General features: G+C 44.4%; 1 protein-coding gene and 1 long non-coding RNA gene across 2 annotated transcripts; both read left to right on the forward strand.

The window, feature by feature from the left end:
- LOC124256439 lies at positions 1 to 23,773 on the forward strand. The gene is made up of 6 exons (XM_046690436.1): positions 1 to 62; positions 7,251 to 7,310; positions 7,924 to 8,069; positions 12,692 to 12,856; positions 13,405 to 13,451; positions 23,640 to 23,773. Exons 2-6 carry the CDS (start codon positions 7,258 to 7,260, stop codon positions 23,706 to 23,708), a joined length of 480 nt encoding a protein of 159 aa, XP_046546392.1. The 5' UTR covers positions 1 to 62; positions 7,251 to 7,257; the 3' UTR covers positions 23,709 to 23,773.
- Positions 16,417 to 17,924, forward strand: LOC124256443. Its single transcript, XR_006892914.1, has 2 exons — positions 16,417 to 16,469; positions 17,807 to 17,924. It is a non-coding gene; the product is annotated as an uncharacterized LOC124256443 (long non-coding RNA).
- Positions 23,774 to 24,666: the final 893 nt, after the last annotated feature.

Genomic DNA, 24,666 nt, shown 5'->3' on the forward strand with positions numbered 1-24,666 from the left:
ATCTATAAGTTTGCATGTTGTTCTGCAGTATTTCCTTTGTATTGTGACTGGGATCAAGACAAGTAAGAACACTTTATTTCTTTTTCATATAGGGGTGGTGGGGTAGCCGAGTGGTAAAAGCGTTGGCTCGTCACGCCGAAGACCCGGGTTCTATTCCCCACAGGCACAATGTGTGAAGCCCATTTATGGTGTCCCCTGCCCTGGGATTGCTGGAATATTGCTAAAAGCGGCGTAAAACCACTCAACTCTTTGCATATAACTATAGTTTATCTGGAATGGTTGGTGGGTATACTCAAATCAGCTCTTATTCTGTCATGGCTACACATCTCCTTGAACGTTACAACTAACTGTTTAATCGAATATTTCTGTCGTGATCTTTGTATGGGCTTCACACATTGTACATATGTGTGAATTGAACCCGGTCTTCGGCGTGATGAGCGAATACTTAACCACTAGGCTACCCCACCGTGCCGTGCGTTTTACACGTGTATGCGACTTGCACATGCCTTTTCATCACACTATGCAGCATTTGGTACCCACTGAGGTCTTGTTCTCGACGTTTAGTTGTGACAGAGACACTGTTTGTGTAGAATTAGACATCTACACATATAGACATACGCCGCCAAACACGGATATCACATAATAATGTCTGTATCAGACAAAACTGCGGTTGATATTACGAGGAACGTCCGACTAGGACTCACCGTGAGTGAGTGAGTGAGTTTAGTTTTACGCCACCTTTACCACTAGTCCAGTAATATCACGGCGGGGGACACGAGAAATGGTTTCACACTTTATACCCTTGTGGGGACTCGAACCCGGGTCCTCGTCGCCATATAGCTAGAATCTTGCTCAGTGCTGCGTTAAACAACCAACAAACAAGAAGCCAGCGAAACCACGTGATCTGTTTCACGTTTCAGTGCATGAAGATTCAGAGCGACAAAATCTGACCAAAGAACTGCAACTTTCAAAGAGTCGAGCAATATTCTGTGAGCTCCCACCTTCTGTGTCTACATTTCAGAACTGTTTTGGTACAATCGACCATGTTCTTTCCACAAAGATTTCCAAAAGAGTCCTACAACCCTTTCTCGGAAGTTATTTAATCATTGCTTCGGCAAAGCTATCAAAGTTTTTTTAGACGTAATGACGGCATTTCCAAGTTTGACGCAATGACACACATTGATGTCCGCTGCAGCTTACACGACATGTTTGTATGTCTTGTGAAGAGGATTTCCTCTGCGTGTTTTGTCGGGTCCCATTGATGTGCAGGATACGCTTACCTTTTCTCTAACGGATAGTATTGATCCACTTATAATGTAGTTGGAACCCTATACGTACTTATTATGTAGTTGAAACCCTATACGTACCTATGATGTAGTTGGAACCTTATACGTACTTATGATATAGTTGGAACCCTATACGTACTTATGATGTAGTTGGAACCCAATACCTACCTATGATGTAGTTGGAACCCTATACGTACTTATGATATAGTTGGAGCCCTATACGTACTTATGATGTAGTTGGGACCCTATACGTACTTATGATGTAGTTGGGACCCTATACGTACTTATGATATAGTTGGAGCCCTATACGTACTTATGATATAGTTGGAACCATATACGTACTTATGATATAGTTGGAACCCTATACGTACCTATGATATAGTTGGAACCCTATACGTACCTATGATGTAGTTGGAACCCTATACGTACTTATGATATAGTTGGAACCCTATACGTACTTATGATGTAGTTGGAACCCTATACGTACTTATGATGTAGTTGGGACCCTATACGTACTTATGATGTAGTTGGGACCCTATACGTACTTATGATATAGTTGGAGCCCTATACGTACTTATGATGTAGTTGGGACCCTATACGTACTTATGATGTAGTTGGAACCCTATACGTACTTATGATGTAGTTGGAACCCTATACGTACTTATGATATAGTTGGAACCCTATACGTACTTATGATATAGTTGGAACCCTATACGTACTTATGATGTAGTTGGAACCCTATACGTACTTATGATGTAGTTGGAACCCTATACGTACTTATGATATAGTTGGAACACTATACGTACTTATGATGTAGTTGGAACCCTATACGTACTTAGGATAATAATATAGTTGGAACCCTATACCTACTTATGATGTAGTTGGAACCCTATACGTACTTATGATATAGTTGGAACCGTATTTTGGCCCTTTCCTTCAAGTAGATTGCTTATGATAAAGGAGAAGTTCTTGTCGTTTTTATCAGCTTATGCTTTGATAAGCCTTATAAGAGTTTAAGCAAAATGAAATGTACAGCACGTTTGCAGCAAAATCAAAGTCACAACAACTTTGTACCCAAGTTATTATGTAGCGGACACAGACGAGGGGTTCCGAATGGAATTGTTCGGTTTCTGATTGCATGCCGTTGACCCGTAACCGACGTCTCGGCCGAGGAGTTCCGAATGGACGTGTTCGGTTTTTGACTGCATCAGACGTACACAACTTGGGGACCCGTAACCGACATCTCTGTCGAGGAGTTCAGAATGGACGTGTTCGGTTTCCTGCATCAGACGTGCAGACGTGGGCCATCACTGACGTCTCAACACTCCACTCATGCCAGTTCTTATCAGCATATACTTTTTCAATGACGTCATGTTTTTGCCACGTGCACTTACATTATCTATATAGCACCTGCAAAGTCACCTGGATTCCCAGTCTGTTAACAACACTCCCAGGTAAGACAACCCTCCTTGAATGTGTATGCACCGTTATATGTACAGGAAATTGTGTAATATTACAATTTAATTTATTATCAAACACAATTGTATTACATCGTTTCTGGTAAGATTCAGTAGAAGTTGATGACATTATGTACTAGCAATAATTAGTTGTCAGAAATGTACTGCTATCTAATGTAACTAGTTGTGTGACAGTTACTATATATGAATGCTTTTGGAGTCAAGAGTGATCTTAAATCTTCTAGAAAAGCTACAGACTAATCCAGCATTCCATAAAATCTTCCAGAATGTTTTTAGACTGTAGGAGTGTTTCTCTCATCTCGTCACATCATAATCAGTTGTTATGGAAAGGTCATTGTTTTACCGACCTGTGAAGATCTGGGTTAGAATGAATCTTCAGTAACCCATGCTTGTCGTAAAAGGCGACTAACGGGATCGGGTGGTCAGGCTCGCTCGCATGATTGACACATGTCATCGGTTCCCATTTGCGCAGATCGATGTTCATGCCGTTGATCACTGGATTGTCTGGTCCAGACTCGATTATTTACAGACCGCCGCCATTTAGCTGGAATATTGCTGGAGTGCGGCGTAAAACTAAACTCTCACTCACTCACTATTTTACCCAGGATATCCAGGGATGGTCATTGTTTTACCCAGGATATCCAGGGATGGTCATTGTTTTACTCAGGATATCCAGGAAAGGTCATTGTTTTTTACCTATCCAGGATATCCAGGAAAGGTCATTGTTTTTACCTAGGATATCCAGGGAAGGTCATTGTTTTACCCATATATATCCAGAGAAGTCATCATTTTACCCAGGATATCCAGGGAAGGTCATCGGTTTACCCAGGATATCCAGGGAAGGTCATCGGTTTACCCAGGATATCCAGGGAAGGTCATCGGTGTACCCAGGATATCCAGGGAAGGCCATTGTTTCACCCAGGATATCCAGTCTAAGCCTGTTTCGGAAGTTCCGCTCTGCGTGATGACTATTATTATTCTTGACTACCTGGTCCAGTGCTTCTGTATTTTGTACTACCATTATAATGGTACTGCCAAAGAATGTTCTACTGACACAATATTGCGAACTGTTGTTTTAACTTACAATGCAGCTATTTGAATTGATCTGTAAACATAATTAATTTAATCATACAATTGTTAATTAATAGCATTTCGGTGGTTTTGTAGGTTTCACACTGAATTCTTTTGTGTATACATATACTTGTTAATGTTCCGATTTTGAAGACTGACTGACTGATTTTTGTTTTACGCCACTTTGAGCAATATTCCAGCAACATCACGGCTGGGGACACCAGAAATGGGCTTCACACATTTTACTCATGTGGGGATTCGAGCCCGGGTCTTCGGCGTGACGAGCCAACGCTTTAACCACTAGGCTACCCCACCACCCCCGATTTTGAAGAGGACACTTAACAATATTAACTGTGTACAAACACAGATACAAGAAATCACTGTAAATTGTCTCTGCTTAGGATTAAGAGTGAGTGAGAGAGTTTAGTTTTACGCTGCACTTAGCAATATTCAAGCTATATGGCGGCGGTTTGTAAATAACCAAGTCTGGACGCTTAGGATTAAGAGGAAAGACTGGTTTCTTCTTTTCGTGACCAGTGACCACATGCTGCTACAGACAACTATATAAACTGTGGGGCTAAATATAGCTTACACCACCGATGGCAGCTACGAATGATACAAAATAAAGATGAATTCGATACTGGTATAACGGAAGTTTGACAAGGTCACGCCAATCAAACCCGTGAGGACCGGGTTAGAATTGTTCTTTAGTAACCCATGCTTGTCGTAAGAGGCGACTAACGGATCGGGTTGTCAGACTCGTTGATTTGGTTCACCACGATCGCGATCGATGCTCATGATGTTGATCACTGGATTGTCTGGTCCAGACTCGATTATTTACAGATCGACGTCATATGGCTGGAATATTGCTGAGTGTGGTGTAAAACTTAACTCACTCACTCACACGAATTAGCCTAGTAACAACAGATCAGCCTAGTAACGTTTTGATAACGATCCCAATTTCTGGGTTCAATATATTGTTCAAGAGAATACCTTCTTAAACGGTTGGTTCACGGACGATACAGGCTAAACCTGTGGATCAGGAAATGGCACAGGTGCTTCGAATTTCCGATGTTTGAATCCACACTTTGATCTGGCGCCATATGAAAGATAAAATACAGATGTTGTTGATAGTGTCTTTGTTTCCATGTAAATATGGTTTATATTCACTGATGGCTTGGTGAGATTGGACTCAGTTGTGGCCTTCAGCGTTTTGTACATTATTAACATAACACTTACATCACACACGCCGCCTTCTGATATCTCCCACATTGGCACACAACTGTGCAAAACTGTTACCCTCGCCCCATTGGCTGCATGGTTAGTATACTCCCCAGGGCGCTGAGTTTAGAACAAGTACGCAAGATTTACCGTGTTATAATAATATAGCGTTATAATATTTCATTTGTGAAAATAAATTGGCGATTAAATAATTATAGCAATGGAACTACCCGCGTGTATTACACACTTACTCGGGTCTTTCAGAGACATTTTGAATGTCTTAAAACATGAAGACGCATTACGAAAATATATCTTTATTGTCACGGCTACTTCATGCAAATATAGGGGGCGGTGGGGTAGCCTAGTGGTTAAAGCGTTGGCTCGTCACGCCGAAGACCCGGGTTCGATTCCCCACATGGGCACAATGTGTGAAACCCATTTCTGGTGTCCCCCGCCGTGATGTTGCTGGAATATTGCTAAAAGTGGCGTTAAACCAAACTCAGTCAGTCAGTCAGTCATGCAAATATATCAGATACACTCTTCAAAAAAAGAAACGCATAAGCCTTTATTAGAAGAATGTATTGCGTTAGTATAAGGGGAATAAAAAAGGTGAAAATTCACGCGTATATAGACAAAGAGTTCGCCAACACAACAGCAGTCTTTATTGTTCTGTTTATGTTGACTCGAGTCCACAACATGGCGTCAAAGTCAATACTTTGCATGGTTACCATTGGCAGCAATTATTGCTCGGCACCGTCTCGGCACAGACTGGATAAGTCGACGAAGTCGCTCTTGCGGAATTCTTCACCACTCTGGCTGTAATGCGATGGCCAGTTGTGGGAGCGTCTGAGGCGTGTTTTGACGTTGACGTACACGTCTATAGGGTTAGGGGCGGTGGGGTAGCCTAGTGGTTAAAGCGTTGGCTCGTCACGCCGAAGACCCGGGTTCGATTCCCCACATGGGTACAATGTGTTAAGCCCATTTCTGGTGTCCCCCGCCGTGATGTTGCTGGAATATTGCTAAAAGCGGCGTAAAACCAAACTCAGTCAGTCAGTCAGTCTATAGGGTTAAGATCAAACCGAAACATGAGTCTCATTAATCTATTCAGACAATGACCTACTTTTCAGCCGATCCGAATTTTCTCGTGTGAAATTGAAAATAGACATCACAAATAACTATGGTTACACTGAATTCCAATTCCTGGTTTCATAAGAAAATGGTATTTACAAATGAATTTTAATTTCAAACTTTAATAACTTCGTATTTCTATATTTTATGGCGAGGTGTAGGCAGCATGACCTTAACTAAGATGTCACAGACTGACCCTGTTTGATGAGGTCGTAAAATGATTCACAATGCATCTGGCACACTGGTTACACCTGTTATTCAGTGTAGTTCAGTAAAGCACAATGTGATTGGTATAACATCAAGTCCGTACCAGACCGCCAAACTACCGTGAGAGCCTCGTTTTGAGATTTCCACGATTTCCAGGTGTCCGTTTGTCAGAGCTCGCTGTTCGACAGAGCACGCTGCACGACGTGTTTGCAAGGATTAGAAGGAGCATAGTGTTGCACTAAACAAGTGCTTTGAAATCGGTCTGCAGGAAACGATCCCAAAGGCGAGATATGGTGCTTTGATGTCAGCAACTGCTGACTGCGACTCCCCAGCTTCAAGGCGGCCTATGGCAGTGTTTCGATTGGCGGCACTCGTGGCATGATGATTTCTCTTTTCCAGGCAAAAACGAATGACAAAACTAAACACAACGTTTGTCTTTTATATTCTCAAAATCATCTATGCATTTCTTTTTTTTCTTCTTTTTTTTGAAGAGTGAAAATCATTAATTACACTTTTCCAGGTTGCTGATTTTTGTTGTTATTGTTTGTTGTTAAACGTTAAAGTCAGCAATATTCTAGCCATATGGCGGCGGTCTGTAAATAATCTAGGCTGGACCAGACAATCAAGTGATCAACAGCATAAGCAACGATCTGCATAATTTGGATCTGATGACATGTGTCAACCAAGTCAGTTCTCTTGAATCAATAATGTATTACATAATTAGAAGTATTAAAAGGCTTATAGAATTAGTTTTCTTTGTACAAAATAATCGTAGTTTATTCTCTAAAACGTCGCCAACAGTATGCACGACGAATCCTACAGGCTTCTACCACAGTGCTTATCACATATCATTTTTCAGGTTCGTCATGAAAGTGCTTATTGTCCTATTTGCTGTTGTGGCCTCTGCTTTCGCAGCTGGGTGAGTGTTGACATTTTGAGCTCCATCCATGAAGTCACATTAACGATATTAACGCTCACGATTAGATAAGATAATTCCACCTCAATTGATATAAAATATATTCCACCTCTGGATGATGATGAAATCACATCATGGTCACGTCTTATTTATAAAATTTGTGTATAACCTTCCGACAGTTGCAATTTGAGCGGTTCTCAATTCTGTGTCATATGAAGCAATGTGACGTCGTATTGTTTCATGTTCTGAGAAAATACTATATGACGTCATCATTATTCATGATTACGTCATCTGGGTGATTTTACGAAATAACTTATTAAGACTGTCGTAAGTCTATGTTCAGGTATGGAAGTAAGGATCATCGGATGGTGCCGATTTGGAGATTTTACGAGCGCTTTCAGACATAATGCGTATTTCGAACACTTAAATCACGCTGAAGACACACATATGGGTACATTATGTGAAATCCATTTCTGGAGGTCACTGGAATATCGCTCAAATAGGCGTAAAACCATACTCACACACCACCCAACTGTAAAAGTGCTGACTGCGGCATTAAGCAGCATTCAACCCAGCTTCGTGTTAAGAATATCATAGAGAATTACGTTGTTTCCAGCGATGCCACTAGCGATGCTGTTGCCAAGTTCAAGGCCACCGTCAAAGCCCAAGTCGAAGCACTCTTCCTTAGTGCCGACACAAATAAGGATGGGCAATTCGACAAGGCAGACATGGTCTCACTCTTCACCGACTACGATTCCGACGGTAAGACTAAACCACTTGATCTGATTATCCTTCAATTCCTTGTCTCTACACAAAACCCGGGGGGTTCGCAAACATATTGGACAATGAAAGTCTCGGTTACTCATGCACCTAAGGTGCACTGCAGAGCTGCGTTCCTCAAATATGCCATGAATCTGTTGAACCTCGTTCAGGGTTTGCCGGCGCTGTTACGAAAGCCTATTGCTTCCATGGCCTCCTTTCACAAAGCACTAAAGTGATCGTAAGTCACTATAGTCAGGGAGCTTAGGGCTATTTTCAGGGCATTTGGTTCAGATTCTTCCAAAAGCACCAAATTTGCCACAGAGGTAGCTTAAGGCATACTAATTCGATTCCAGACGGGCGCCAAGATGGCGGCCCCCTGTGGCGGCCATATTGGACAAAAAACAAAATGGCCGCCACCCCGATTTAAGAATATTTTTTTCCTACGGTTGTATATGTAACTAGTGTGACAAAAGTTATTACCAATATAAAATTTAAAGAGCTAACCGAAAACTTCAAAATATGATACAAAACCCATCAAAATTCATACAATACTTGGAATTTGAAGATATTTTCACTTTGGAAATAGTGAATTCAGTGTTCGGTTTTAAGAGGTATCATATTGTAAGTGACTTGAAATGGAATTATGTAGAAATAATATTTATGTTTTAATCCTAAGATGTTTTTCCTCTAAAAAATATCCAGTCAGTAGTGAATCAGAGTACACCAGAAATAACAATAGTATACACAGAATGTATATATTGTACTTGCACATGACTGTCAGTGATAGATATAGTAACTATTTTACCTAGTTACTGTCAGTATTTGTGCATCCTCCTTCGCATTGGCAGAGGACTGTACATCGTACACCAGCACTGTTGCATTTACACCTTCCCACACAGCCCTTTTTGCAACTGCAGTGTAGGAGGATAGAACATGCTGCTGAAGCATCACTGAGGGTGGTCCATAGAGGTTGCCAGTTATGGCTGTCGTCTTTCTGCTAACCCCAATCACTGAAGTCAGGGATTTCCTGGTAAGCAATGGTTGCCTGCTCCCAAAAGAAACTCGTCTGCAGAATAGATCGTGTCACATGTTGAAACAACGCAGCTTGAGTAGGCAGGAATTTTTCCAATGACCTGCTTCCAGTAGTGAAAAGGCGATGCCTTGCTTCATTCACGCGCCCTACTCCACAACTTCTGCTGCACATCAGTACAACAAATCTTTCAATCTGTTGAATGTGTCTCGACTCAGTCACGAAGTGTTCAGGATCCTGTGTGAGAGCCACTAGTGTGTCTGTCAGGTCAGGTAGACTTGTCCAGGTTGTCCATGCAGATTTTCTTTCCACATCCAAGAATATGTGAAGTTGTGTCACAGCCAGTAAGACTGTGGAAGAGGGGTAATGCCAAGGACTTTGATGTACCAAGATGAGAGTACATATCATGGGTTGGGATGTCTTTGCACTTTTTACCAGTTCCAAATCCGATCCAGAGCTCTGTTAGGCCTAAGGTCTCAAAGACCCTTATTGCCAAAATCACAACATCGCTGTCAACAGTGCGAACATAGGCTGATGTGTGGCCATGCTCTGCAGCATGTCGGAGATGTAGGATGATTCTTGTGTCAGCCTCGGTATGGTTGCATGGCTGTAGTGTACCCAGGTCACACTGTCGGTATGAAAGCACATTTTCACAGTGGGGTATTCAGGAGGAGCTTTCCATCCATATCCGTTTTGGAGATCTGACTGCTGATGAATGAGAAGAATTCCTTTTGTTCTCCTCATTCTTGAGGAAACCACTGTTCCATTCATGTTTTGGTATCAGGGTGCTGCCATCACCAACTCTTGTTCTTGAACCAATCGCAGGCCTTTAAAATTAAAACTCTCTGGGTAGTTATCCCATACCGCATCAATCCGTTGGGCTCCATTCTTCATCTGGGCCTCAAGATATGGAATGACTTGAAGGGACACATAGTCAGAGAATGGTTTTTCTACTGTTGAGCGCAGCATGTGGATGACTGCTGCCATATCCAAAACCACGACTGTTGCTAGTTTTGGAGCAGTTGTACGGCCAGTTGGTGCTTTGATACAGTCCAGTATGTCTGACTTTGTTCCAAATCTCAATGACCCTCTGTCAACTAGGCTTGGTGGTTCCTTTTTGATTTTCATACATGAAAAGTCGGCCAAGTCTGCATCTGGGCGGGACTGCAAAGAAAGGAAGAGCTGTGTCACCAATATCATGTTTTGTTTCTGAATACCAACATCCTTAGGTCCTTTTCTCCTTGGGTCAGGTCGATTTGCAAAGGTCAGCATGTTATTTCTTTTGATTGGATCTGTTACAGGCACAGATATCTTCACCAGTCTCTCTTGACATAATCTGCATGCAGGGCTTTGCCAGCTTCAGAGATTTGTAACAGACTGTTCACGACGGACGGCTCCATGACAGTTTGGGTATCCAGAGCAACAAGGGTCTTTTTGAAATTTGTCTTGTAAATGATGTCCTTCCTCATGATGAGCTGTTGCCTGGGGTGAAAGGTCATGTGTTGATTCAAACTCCTTTACAATCTGCATACAGTCTGATCCTGCAAGCATATAAAGGGTAAGTGCTTCAGGATTGTCATAAAGACCAGTTGCTCCACTGTGTTCCTGGAGGGACTGTTCGTGGGCTTGGTCCTTGGCCGTAAGACTGCCCTTCATAAATTCATCAAGTATCTCAGGTTGATTCTTGCTAAGTTCAACCATGTCACGTACATGTACTGGAAGCCAACGTGCATAGCTTGTGTGGTCCAATGCGTGAAACCAATCACAAAGTTTGTCACATGATTGTACATAAAGTTGGAAGTCTCCTTCCCTCAAGGACCTCACAAAAGGAGCCATGAGCAGTTCTAGTATTTGAACTGTGCAAAACTTTGAGAACGTTGATCCCACATGTTGAAAGATTCCGGTGGACCCATGACACCCTTTTGCAATATTCAGAGTATGCATTCCGCTTGAGGATATTCAGCGATATGAGGGAAACCTGGTGGGCATATCTTGTGCGCTTGATGTGATGCTCATGGAGGGTTGACTTAGCTCGACCAGATGTGAGGATCTCTGCTTGAGTTAGTACCGTTGCCCACCCTGAGTCATGTAGCAGCTTCCTATCATTAGATGCATCTTGTCTTCGATGTGCAATGCACCCATCATAGAAACAAGCTTGTCTTCTCCGTAAGCATCTGGGAACTGCCATTGGAGGAGTTTTTATAATGGCATATAGTGGCTGATCTGCTCCAAGTACTGTGGTCTGGCCCGGGTTTAAGAACCCGCACAGACAAATCCATAGCATGTTTCATAGAAGATGCAGATGCTGCTTTATCCGGGAAGAAAGAATATATACCAAATCTCTGCTGGAGGTTTCACAGATCTGTCACTTGCAAGAGACAAGTTGTACCCTACCCAGGTGATGATATCACCCTCTTCTACTGGACCCTTGTTCAATACATCTGAGACGAGTGTAAGCCATGCCTGATCCTTATCCATTGAATCTTCTACAAGGTGACTTGGTCGGACTTGGTTTGTAGTAGATTTTTGGAGCATAGACATCTGTCTCAGAGAGTTCTACCGGTTGTTGAATCGTATAAAAGTCCGGCAACTTTGGAGGGGTTGTGTCCATTGGATCCTGTTTTATCGGAGCATGCTTTACTCCCATATTCTCATTTGATAGATGATTGGTCACACTGAGTGCATAGCCATGAAATTCATCTTGTGAGAAATTTCCTTGTGCTTTGCTGTCAAGATTATCCACATTCTGTGTAGTGAACCATATTATATTTTTTTTCTAAAATGGCATTTTCTACATAAATCGATAAGAAACTATAAAAAAACATGTTCTTAGAAAAAGAAAGAGGATATATTTTGTATTTCTTCGTTTGTTTATTGACATTTTGATGTTTTTGGTCCACCCTCTAGATCTTAATTTTCATCTAACTTCTTTAATATCATTCAAACAAATTTTATTTATATATCACTGTAAAGCTCTTTTTTTGTGTTTCATTTGATATACAACATGATTATGTACAATTTATGACAATTTATGACTAAAATTTTTCTTAAATCGGGATGGCCGCCATTTTGTTTTTTGTCCAATATGGGGGCGGCCATCTTGGCGCCCGTCAGAAATAAGCTTAGTATGTCTTAAGCTACCTCTGTGCCAAATTTGGTGCTTTTGGAAGAATCTGAACCAAAATACCCCTATGCCCCCTCACTAAGGTAACCTTGAGCTGTGTTAAAGAATGGGAGTTAAGGTCAACCTTTGTAAAGGTTGCTTCGTGAAAGGGGCCCCTGGTAACATAAATCATGGCTCCGACCCTGAGGATAATGTACCCCAATTGCTTGTTGTTAGAGGACACTCAGCTGCTTGAGTGGACCCTCTCGATGACTTGCTGTCATCGTATCAGAATGCTCATGATGTGCTTTTGATGGACCATCGACATGGAGCTGCGGCGTAAAACAACAAACAAACAATCAAACATTATCCCCTTCGACCAAGGGCGTAGCTACCATTGCAAAAAAAGCCCGGGCTTACACATGATTGTTGGTAAAATGGTTGGGCAAGCCATCACTACTTTCTAAATATGAAGTCTTGTCTTTGCAGGCGATAAGAATGTGACTGAGGAAGAGTTCGTGGACAAGTTCAGCGGAAACCAGAAGTCACTTTCTGTCATCGCTAAGGGCCTCTTCTTGGAACTCGATATGGACGGGGACGGTGGAATTACGGACTCTGACCTTGACCTTTACTTCAAGAAGATTGACCAAAACTGTACGTAAAAGTTGCAGTGATAGCTATAATATCTTCGATTTAATTTAATTTTATCGAGGGATATGGATGGATATATTTTGAGAAGACGCCTTGAGAATCTTCCTTGATGGTTTGTAGTTTTCATAGGTGTAAAATATCAACGATGTATCGGTCCACAGTACTCAGAGAGGCTCGGGGATTACGTTGACTGTGTGGGACCTTGCTCACTATATCAACCACTGGTTTGTATGGCACAGCATAATCAACTGGGTTCTGAGGTTTTAGCGACACAAATTAAAAGAAGAAGGAATCATATCATGAAATTTGCTATCAAGTTGAGAGAACCTCAGATTCTCAAAAATTTGACGTTCAGGGTGCGGTTGTAGAAAGCAATCTTAGCGCTACGCCAGTCCTAAGTCTATGTTAAGGTATGGGAGTTACGATCACCTTAGCGCTAAGACGGCTTTGTACAACGGCATCCTGGTTAACACAGCTTAGTACGTGGAGGTTTTCAGTGTATTTCAAGAGTGATCAGGTTGTCGAATCTCAAACATGACAAAATGTTTCAGATGATGGCACGGTTGAGAAGAGCGAATTCACTAAATATTTCACTGAGGTGAGTGTTTTGTGAAGATTTACAGCATGATGTACCTGAAACCTCTTACATGCTCCAGATACAAGTAACCATGACACTCACATGTTCACACTCCAGGTAACCATGACACTCACATGTTCACACCCCAGGTAACCATGACACACATGTTCACACCCCAGGTAAAAAAAGACACTCACATGTTCACATCCCAGGTAACCATGACACTCACATGTTCACACCCCAGGTAACCATGACACTCACATGTTCACAACCCAGGTAACCATGACACTCACATGTTCCCACCCCAGGTAATCATGACATTCACATGTTCACATCCCAGGTAAGCATGACAAACATCTTCACATCCCAGGTAACCATGACACTCACATCTTCACACCCCAGGTAAGCATGACACTCACATGTTCACACCCCAGGTAACCATGACACTCACATGTTCACATCCCAGGTAACCATGACACACATGTTCACACCCCCAGGTAAGCAAAAGATAGACACTCACATGTTCACATCCCAGGTAACCATGACACTCACATGTTCACCCCAGGTAACCATGACACTCACATGTTCACAACCCAGGTAACCATGACACTCACATGTTCACATCCCAGGTAACCATGACACTCACATGTTCACATCCCAGGTAAGCATGACAAACATGTTCACATCCCAGGTAACCATGACACTCACATCTTCACATCCCAGGTAAGCATGACACTCACATGTTCACATCCCAGGTAACCATGACACTCACATGTTCACATCCCAGGTAACCATGACACTCACATGTTCACATCCCAGGTAACCATGACACTCACATGTTCACATCCCAGGTAACCATGACACTCACATGTTCACATCCCGACACTCACATCTTCACAACCCAGGTAAGCATGACACTCACATGTTCACATCCCAGGTAACCATGACACTCACATGTTCACATCCCAACACCCACATGTTCACAACCCAAAAGCATGACACTCACATGTTCACATCCCAGGTAACCATGACACTCACATGTTCACATCCCAGGTAACCATGACACTCACATGTTCACATCCCAGGTAACCATGACACTCACATGTTCACATCCCAGGTAACCATGACACTCACATGTTCACATCCCAGGTAACCATGACACTCACATGTTCACATCCCAGGTAACCATGACACTCACATGTTCACATCCCAGGTAACCATGACACTCACATGTTCACTCCCCAGGTAAGCATGACACTCACATGTTCCCACCCCAGGTAAGCATGACACTCACATGTTCACACCCCAGGTAACCATCACACTCACATGTTCACATCCCAGGTAACCATGACACTCACATGTTCCCACTCCAGGTAAGCATGACACTCACATGTTCACAACCCAGGTAAGCATGACACTCACATGTTCACATCCCAGGTAACCATGACACTCACATGTTCACATCCCAGGTAACCATGACACTCACATGTTCACACCCCAGGTAACCATGACACTCACATGTTCACATCCCAGGTAACCATGACACTCACATGTTCACATCCCAGGTAACCATGACACTCACATGTTCACATCCCAGGTAACCATGACACTCACATGTTCACATCCCAGGTAACCATGACACTCACATGTTCACATCCCAGGTAACCATGACACTCACATGTTCACATCCCAGGTAACCATGACACTCACATGTTCACATCCCAGGTAACCATGACACTCACATGTTCACTCCCGAGGTAAGCATGACACTCACATGTTCACATCTCAGGTAACCATGACACTCACGTGTTCACATCCCAGGTAAGCATGACACTCACATGTTCACATCCCAGGTAAGCATGACACTCACATGTTCACACCCCAGGTAAGCATGACACTCACATGTTCACATCCCTGGTAACCATGACACTCACATATTAACACCCCAGGTAAACATGAAACTCACATGTTCACATCCCAGGTAACCATGACCCTCACATGTTCACATCCCGACACTCACATGTTCACTCCCCAGGTAAGCATGACACTCACATGTTCCCACCCCAGGTAACCATGACACTCACATGTTCACACCCCAGGTAACCATCACACTCACATGTTCACATCCCAGGTAACCATGACACTCACATGTTCACATCCCAGGTAAGCATGACACTCACATGTTCACAACCCAGGTAAGCATGACACTCACATGTTCACATCCCAGGTAACCATGACACTCACATGTTCACATCCCAAGTAACCATGACACTCACATGTTCACACCCCAGGTAAGCATGACACTCACATGTTCACATCCCAGTTAACCATGACACTCACATGTTCACAGCCCAGGTAACCATGACACTCACATGTTCACATCCCAGGTAACCATGACACTCACATGTTCACACCCCAGGTAACCATGACACTCACATGTTCACATCCCAGGTAACCATGACACTCACATGTTCACACCCCAGGTAACCATGACACTCACATGTTCACATCCCAGGTAACCATGACACTCACATGTTCACATCCCAGGTAACCATGACACTCACATGTTCACATCCCAGGTAAGCATGACACTCACATGTTCACATCCCAGGTAAAGCATGACACTCACATGTTCACACATGTAAGCATGACACATGTTCCCCAGGTAACCATGACACTCACATGTTCACATCCCAGGTAACCATGACACTCACATGTTCACATCCCAGGTAACCATGACACTCACATGTTCACAACCCAGGTAACCATGACACTCACATGTTCACATCCCAGGTAACCATGACACTCACATGTTCACACCCCAGGTAAGCATGACACTCACATGTTCACATCCCAGGTAAGCATGACACTCACATGTTCACATCCCAGGTAACCATGACACTCACATGTTCACATCCCAGGTAACCATGACACTCACATGTTCACATCCCAGGTAACCATGACACTCACATGTTCACAACCCAGGTAACCATGACACTCACATGTTCACATCCCGACACTCACATGTTCACAACCCAGGTAACCATGACACTCACATGTTCACACCCCAGGTAACCATGACACTCACATGTTCACACCCCATGTAACCATGACACTCACATGTTCACTTCCCAGGTAACCATGACACTCACATGTTCACAACCCAGGAAAACATGACATTCACATGTTCATATCCCAGGAAACCATGACACTCACATGTTCACATCCCAGGTAAGCATGACACTCACATGTTCACATCCCAGGTAAGCATGACACTCACATGTTCACATCTCAGGTAACCATGACACTCACATGTTCACACCCCAGGTAAGCATGACACTCACATGTTCCCACCCCAGGTAACCATGGCACTCACATGTTTACATCCCAGGTAACCATGACACTCACATGTTCACAACCCAGGTAACCATGACACTCACATGTTCACACCCCAGGTAACCATGACACTCACATGTTCACATCCCAGGTATCCATGACACTCACATGTTCACACCCCAGGTAAATAACTGCTCATGACATCTCATGACACTGTTCACATCCCAGGTAACCATGACACTCACATGTTCACACCCCAGGTAACCACACACACTCACATGTTCACATCCCAGGTAACCATCACACCTCACATGTTCATCCACGTCCGACACTCACATGTTCACATTCCAGGTAAGGCATGACGCTCACATGTTCACACCCCAGGTAAATCCATGACACTCACATGTTCACACCCCATGTAACCATGACACTCACATGTTCACTTCCCCAGGTAACCATGACACTCACATGTTCACAACCCAGGTAAGCATGACACTCTCACGTATGTTAATATCCCAGACAACCATGACACTCACGTGTTCACATCCCAGGTAAATCATGACACTCATGTTCACATCCCAGGTAAGCATGACACTCCTCATGTTCACACCTCAGGTAACCATGACACTCACATGTTCACACCCCAGGTAAAGCATGACACTCACATGTTCCCACCCCCAGGTAACCATGGCACTCACATGTTTACATCCCAGGTAACGCATGACACTCACATGTTTCACAACCCAGGTAACCATGACACTCACATGTTCACATCCCAGGTAACCATGACACTCACATGTTCACAACTCCAGGTAACCATGACACTCACATGTTCACACCCCAGGTAACCATCACGCTCACATGTTCACATCCCAGGTAATTGGCATGACACTCACATGTTAACATCCCAGGTAACCATGACACTCACATGTTCACATCCCTGGTAACCATGACACTCACATGTTCACATCCCAGGTAAGCATGACACTCACATGTTCACATCCCAGGTAAGCATGACACTCCACATGTTCACATCCCAGGTAACCATGACACTCACATGTTCACATCACAGGTAAGCATGACCACTCACATGTTCACAGCCAGTGTAAGCATGACACTCACATGTTCACATCCCAGTAACCATGACACTCACATGTTCACATCCCCAGGTATCTGATACTCACATGTTCAAGCATCCCAGGTAAAGTATGACACTCACACGTTCACACCCCAGAATTCATGACACTCACATGTTCACACCCCCAGACGTAAATCCATGACATCCCTACATGTTCACATCCCTGGTAACCATGACACTCACATGTTCACACACCCAGGTAACCATTACAACTCCTACATGTTCATATCCCAGGTAAACTAATGACACTCACATGTTCACAAACCCCTAGGTAAACCATGACACTCTACATGTTCACATCCCAGACACTCACATGTTCACAAACCAGGTAAACCCTGACACTCATACATGTTCACATCCCAGATAACTATGACACTCACATGTTCACATCCTTAGTAACCATGACACTCACATGTTCACATCCAAGGTAACCATGACACTCACATGTTCACATCCCAGATAAACATGACACTCACATGTTCACATCCCAGGTAACCATGACACCTACATGTTCACATCCAAGGTAACCATGACACTTCACATGTTCACATCCTAGGTAAGCATGACACTCACATGTTCACATCTAGGTAACCATGATACTCACATGTTCACATCCCAGGTAACAACCATGACACTCACATGTTCACATCCCACCTCTACATGTTCACACTTATGTTAGGTAACCCCATGACACTCACATGTTCACATGCCTGGTAACCATGACACTCACATGTTCACACTCCAGGTAATCATGACACTCACATGTTCCCACCCCAGGTAACCATGACACTCACATGTTTACATCCCAGGTAACCATGACACTCACATGTTCACATCCCAGGTAAGCATGACACTCACATGTTCACATCCCAGGTAAGCATGACACTCACATGTTCACATCCCAGGTAAGCATGACACTCACATGTTCACATCCCAGGTAACCATGACACTCACATGTTCACATCCCAGGTAACCATGACACTCACATCTTCACATCCCGACACTCACATGTTCACAACCCAGGTAAGCAAGACACTCACATGTTCACACCCCAGGTAACCATGACACTCACATGTTCACATCCCAGGTAAGCATGACATGTCATATTCTAGGAACATGTTCACATCCAAGGTAACCATGACACCTCACATGTTCACATCCCAGGTAACCATGACACTCACATGTTCACACCCCCAGGTAACCATGACACTCTCACATGTTCACACCCCAGGTAACCATGACACTCACATGTTCACATCCCGACTCTCACATGTTCACAACAAAGGTAACCATGACACTCACATGTTCACATCCCAGGTAACCATGACACTCACATGTTCACACCCCAGTTAAGCATAACACTCACATGTTCCCACTCCAGGTAACCACGACACTCACATGTTCACATCCCAGGTAAGCAGGACACTCACATGTTCACATCCCAGGTAAGCATGACTCTCACATGTTCACATCCCAGGTAACCAAGACACTCACATGTTCACATCCTCAGGTAAATCCCACATGACACTCACATGTTCACATCCCAGGTAACCATGACACTCACATGTTCACAACCCAGGTAACCATGACACTCACATGTTCACATCCCGACACTCACATGTTCACAACCCAGGTAACCATGACACTCACATGTTCACACCTCAGGTAACCAGCGGACACTCACATGTTCACACCCCATGTAACCTTCATGACACCTCTCACATGTTCACTTCCCCAGGTAACCATGACACTCACATGTTCACATCTTAGGTAACCATGACACTCACATGTTCACACCCCAGGTAAGCATGACACTCACATGTTCCCACCCCAGGTAACCATGGCACTCACATGTTTACATCCCAGGTAACCATGACACTCACATGTTCACAACCCAGGTAACCATGACACTCACATGTTCACATCCCAGGTAACCATGACACTCACATGTTCACATCCCGACACTCACATGTTCACAACCCAGGTAACCATGACACTCACATGTTCACATCCCAGGTAACCATGACACTCACATGTTCACACCCCAGGTAACCATGACACTCACATGTTCACATCCCAGGTAACCATGACACTCACATGTTCACATCCCAGACACTCACATGTTCACAACCCAGGTAAGCATGACACTCACATGTTCACATCCCAGGTAACCAAGACTCTCACATCTTCACACCCCAGGTAAGCATGACGCTCACATGTTTCCACCCCAGGTAAGCATGACACTCACATGTTCACATCCCAGGTAAGCATGACACTCACATGTTCACATCCCAGGTAACCATGACACTCACATGTTCACATCCCAGGTAACCATGACACTCACATGTTCACACCCCAGGTAAGGATGACGTTCACATGTTCACATCCCAGGTAACCATGACACTCACATGTTCACATCCCAGGTAACCATGACACTCACATGTTCACACCTCAGGTAAGCATGACACTCACATGTTCACATCCCAGGTAACCATGACACTCACATGTTCACATCCCAGGTAAGCATGACACTCACATGTTCACATCCCAGGTAACCATGACACTCACATGTTCACATCCCAGGTAAGCATGACACTCACATGTTCACATCCCAGGTAAACATGACACTCACATGTTCACACCTCAGGTAAGCATGACACTCACATGTTCACATCCCAGGTAACCATGACACTCACATGTTCACATCCCAGGTAAGCATGACACTCACATGTTCACATCCAAGGTAACCATGACACTCACATGTTCACATCCCAGGTAACCATGACACTCACATGTTCACACCCCAGGTAAGCATGACACTCACATGTTCACACCCCAGGTAACCATGACACTCACATGTTCACATCCCGACTCTCACATGTTCACAACCCAGGTAACCATGACACTCACATGTTCACATCCCAGGTAACCATGACACTCACATGTTCACACCCCAGGTAAGCATGACACTCACATGTTCCCACTCCAGGTAAGCATGACACTCACATGTTCACATCCCAGGTAAGCAGGACACTCACATGTTCACATCCCAGGTAAGCATGACTCTCACATGTTCACATCCCAGGTAACCAAGACACTCACATGTTCACATCCCAGGTAAGCATGACACTCACATGTTCACATCCCAGGTAACCATGACACTCACATGTTCACAACCCAGGTAACCATGACACTCACATGTTCACATCCCGACACTCACATGTTCACAACCCAGGTAACCATGACACTCACATGTTCACACCCCAGGTAACCATGACACTCACATGTTCACACCCCATGTAACCATGACACTCACATGTTCACTTCCCAGGTAACCATGACACTCACATGTTCACATCCCAGGTAACCATGACACTCACATGTTCACACCCCAGGTAAGCATGACACTCACATGTTCCCACCCCAGGTAACCATGGCACTCACATGTTTACATCCCAGGTAACCATGACACTCACATGTTCACAACCCCATGTAATCCATGACACTCACATGTTCACATCCCAGGTAACCATGACACTCACATGTTCACATCCCGACACTCACATGTTCACAACCCAGGTAACCATGACACTCACATGTTCACATCCCAGGTAACCATGACACTCACATGTTCACACCCCAGGTAACCATGACACTCACATGTTCACATCCCAGGTAACCATGACACTCACATGTTCACATCCCGACACTCACATGTTCACAACCCAGGTAAGCATGACACTCACATGTTCACATCCCAGGTAACCAAGACTCTCACATCTTCACACCCCAGGTAAGCATGACGCTCACATGTTTCCACCCCAGGTAAGCATGACACTCACATGTTCACATCCCAGGTAACCATGACACTCACATGTTCACATCCCAGGTAACCATGACACTCACATGTTCACATCCCAGGTAAGCATGACACTCACATGTTCACACCCGGTATAGGTAAGGATGACGTCACATGTTCACATCCCAGGTAACCATCACACCTACATGTTCACATCCCAGGTAACCATGACACTCACATGTTCACACCTCAGGTAAGCATGACACTCACATGTTCACATCCCAGGTAACCATGACACTCACATGTTCACATCCCAGGTAAGCATGACACTCACATGTTCACATCCCAGGTAACCATGACACTCACATGTTCACATCCCAGGTAAGCATGACACTCACATGTTCACATCCCAGGTAACCATGACACTCACATGTTCACACCCCAGGTAAGCATGACACTCACATGTTCACATCCCAGGTAACCATGACACTCACATGTTCACATCCCAGGTAAGCATGACACTCACATGTTCACATCCCAGGTAAGCAGGACACTCACATGTTCACATCCCAGGTAAGCATGACACTCACATGTCACACACCCCAGGTAACCATATAACACTCACATGTTCACATCCCAGGTAACCATGACACTCACATGTTCACATCCCAGGTAACCATGACACTCACATGTTCACACCCCAGGTAAGCATGACACTCACATGTTCACATCACAGGTAACCATGACACTCAAACGTTCACATCCCACGTAAGCATGACACTCACATGTTCACACCCCAGGTAAGCATGACACTCACATGTTCACATCAAAGGTAAGCACGACACTCACATGTTCACATCCCAGGTAACCATGACACTCACATCTTCACATCCCAGGTAACCATGACACTCACATGTTCACACCCCAGGTAATCATGCGGACACTTTTATTTTCTTCCCCAAGTTACCATAACACTCGGGTGTTCTCGCCCGATGTAGCCTTAACACTCACATGCCCGAGGTAGCCATAACACTCACGTGTTCCCGCCCAAGGTAGCCATAACATTCAGGTGTTCCTGACCGCGGTAGCCATAACACGTGTTCCCACCGAGGTAGCCATAAAAGTCACATGTTCCTGCCCGAGGTAAACCATAACACTCTACGTGTTCCCGCCAAGGTAGCCATAACACTCACACGTTCCCGACCGAGGTAGCCATAACACCTCACATGTTCCTGCCCGAAGTAGCCATAACACTCAAGTGTTCCCGCCAAGGTAGCCATAACACTCACACGTTCCCTGACCGATGTAGCCATAACACGTGTTCCCGACAGCGGTAGCCATAACATTCAGGTGTTCCTGACCGCAGTAGCCATAACGTTCAGGTGTTCCCGACCGAGGTAGCCATAACATTCAGGTGTTCCCTGACCGCGGTAGCCATAACATTCAGGTGTTCCCATAACATTCAGGTGTTCCCTGACCGCGGTAGGCATAACATTCAGGTGTTCCCCTGACCGCAGTAGCCATAACATCTAGGTGTTCCCGACCGAGGTAGCCATAACATTCAGGTGTTCCCTGACCGCGATAGCCATAACATTCAGGTGTTGCTGACCGCGCTGGCTATAACATCTCAGGTGTTCCCGACCGCGGTAGCCATAACATTCAGGTGTTCCCAACCGTGGTAGCCATAACATCTCAGGTGTTCCCTGACCGAGGTAGCCATAACACTCTAGGTGTTCCTTGACCGCGGTAGCCATAACATTCAGGTGTTCCCTTTAAGATTCAGGTGTTCCTTGACCGAGGTAGCCATAACATTCAGGTGTTCCCGACCGCAGTAGCCATAACATTCAGGTGTTCCCGAACGCGGTAGCCATAACATTCAGGTGTTCCTGACCGCGGTAGCTATAACACTCACGTGTTCTTGCCCTCTGTGTTTCAGGTCTTCACCATCCTGTACATCCTTGAAATCAGGCAACAGGCAGCCACAACAGCAGCAGCATCGGGTTAAGGAGTGCAACTTGTGTATCTATATACTGAACTATCTAGGGACAACTTACATAAATTCTTGAACTTGATTTGATGTGTTGTCTCCAGTATGAACAAAACAGGGATATTAAAGGTACTAATATATATAAAAGTGGACTAATGGAGGAGAGATATGTGTTAGTGTAATGAAACGGTTAGTTTGAGGGGTTAATGGAAGGGGTTAATGTGAGGGGTTAATTAAGGGCCATTGCAGGGTTGAAAGGGTTAGTGTGAGGGGTTAATAGAAGGGTTAGTGTAGAGGGTCGGGTTAATGGAAGGGGTTAGTGTGAGGGGTGGTTAATGGAAGGGTTAGTGTGAGGAGTTAATGGGAAGAGGTTATTGCAGGTTAATGCAAGAGGTGAGTGGAGGGGTTAACGGACAAGGTTAGTGTGAGGGGCTTAATGGACTTGGTTAGTGTGAGGGCTTAATGGAAGGGTTATTGCAGGGGTTAATGAAAGGGGTTAGTGTGAGGGGTTAATAGAAGGGTTAGTGTGAGGGTTTGGTTAATGGAAGGGTTAGTGTGAGGGGTTAATGGAAGGGGTTAGTGTTAGGAGTTAATGGAAGGGGTTAGTGTGAGGGGTTAATAGAAGGGTAGTGTGAGGGGTTAATGGAAGAGGTTAGTGTGAGGGTTTAATGGACTAGGTTAGTGTGAGGGCTTAATGGAAGGGCTAGTGCAGGGGTTAATGAAAGAGGTTAGTGTGAGGGGTTAATAGAAGGGGTTAGTGTGAGGGGTGGTTAATGGAAGGGGTTAGTGTGAGGGGGTTAATGGAAGAGGTTATTGCAGGGGCTGATGCAAGAGGTTAGTGTGAGGGTGGAGGGTTAGTGTGAGGAGGTTAATGGAAGGGGTTGTTGCAGGGGTTAATGAAAGAGATCAGTGTGAGGGTGGTGCAGTTAATGCAAGAGGTTAGTGTGAGGGGTTTTAATTGAAGGGGTTGGTGTGA

Source organism: Haliotis rubra, unplaced genomic scaffold (assembly GCF_003918875.1).
Source record: "Haliotis rubra isolate DU_JTF1 unplaced genomic scaffold, ASM391887v1 Scf628, whole genome shotgun sequence".
Classification (NCBI taxonomy): domain Eukaryota; kingdom Metazoa; phylum Mollusca; class Gastropoda; order Lepetellida; family Haliotidae; genus Haliotis; species Haliotis rubra.

Coding starts and splice junctions, on each gene's coding strand:
- LOC124256439 (XM_046690436.1), top strand. CDS start 7,258: ATGAAAGTGCTTATTGTCCTATTTGCTGTTGTGGCCTCTGCTTTCGCA. Junction 8,070..12,691: donor CACCGACTACGATTCCGACG/GTAAGACTAAAC, acceptor TTGTCTTTGCAG/GCGATAAGAATGTGACTGAG. Junction 13,452..23,639: donor TCACTAAATATTTCACTGAG/GTGAGTGTTTTG, acceptor TCTGTGTTTCAG/GTCTTCACCATCCTGTACAT.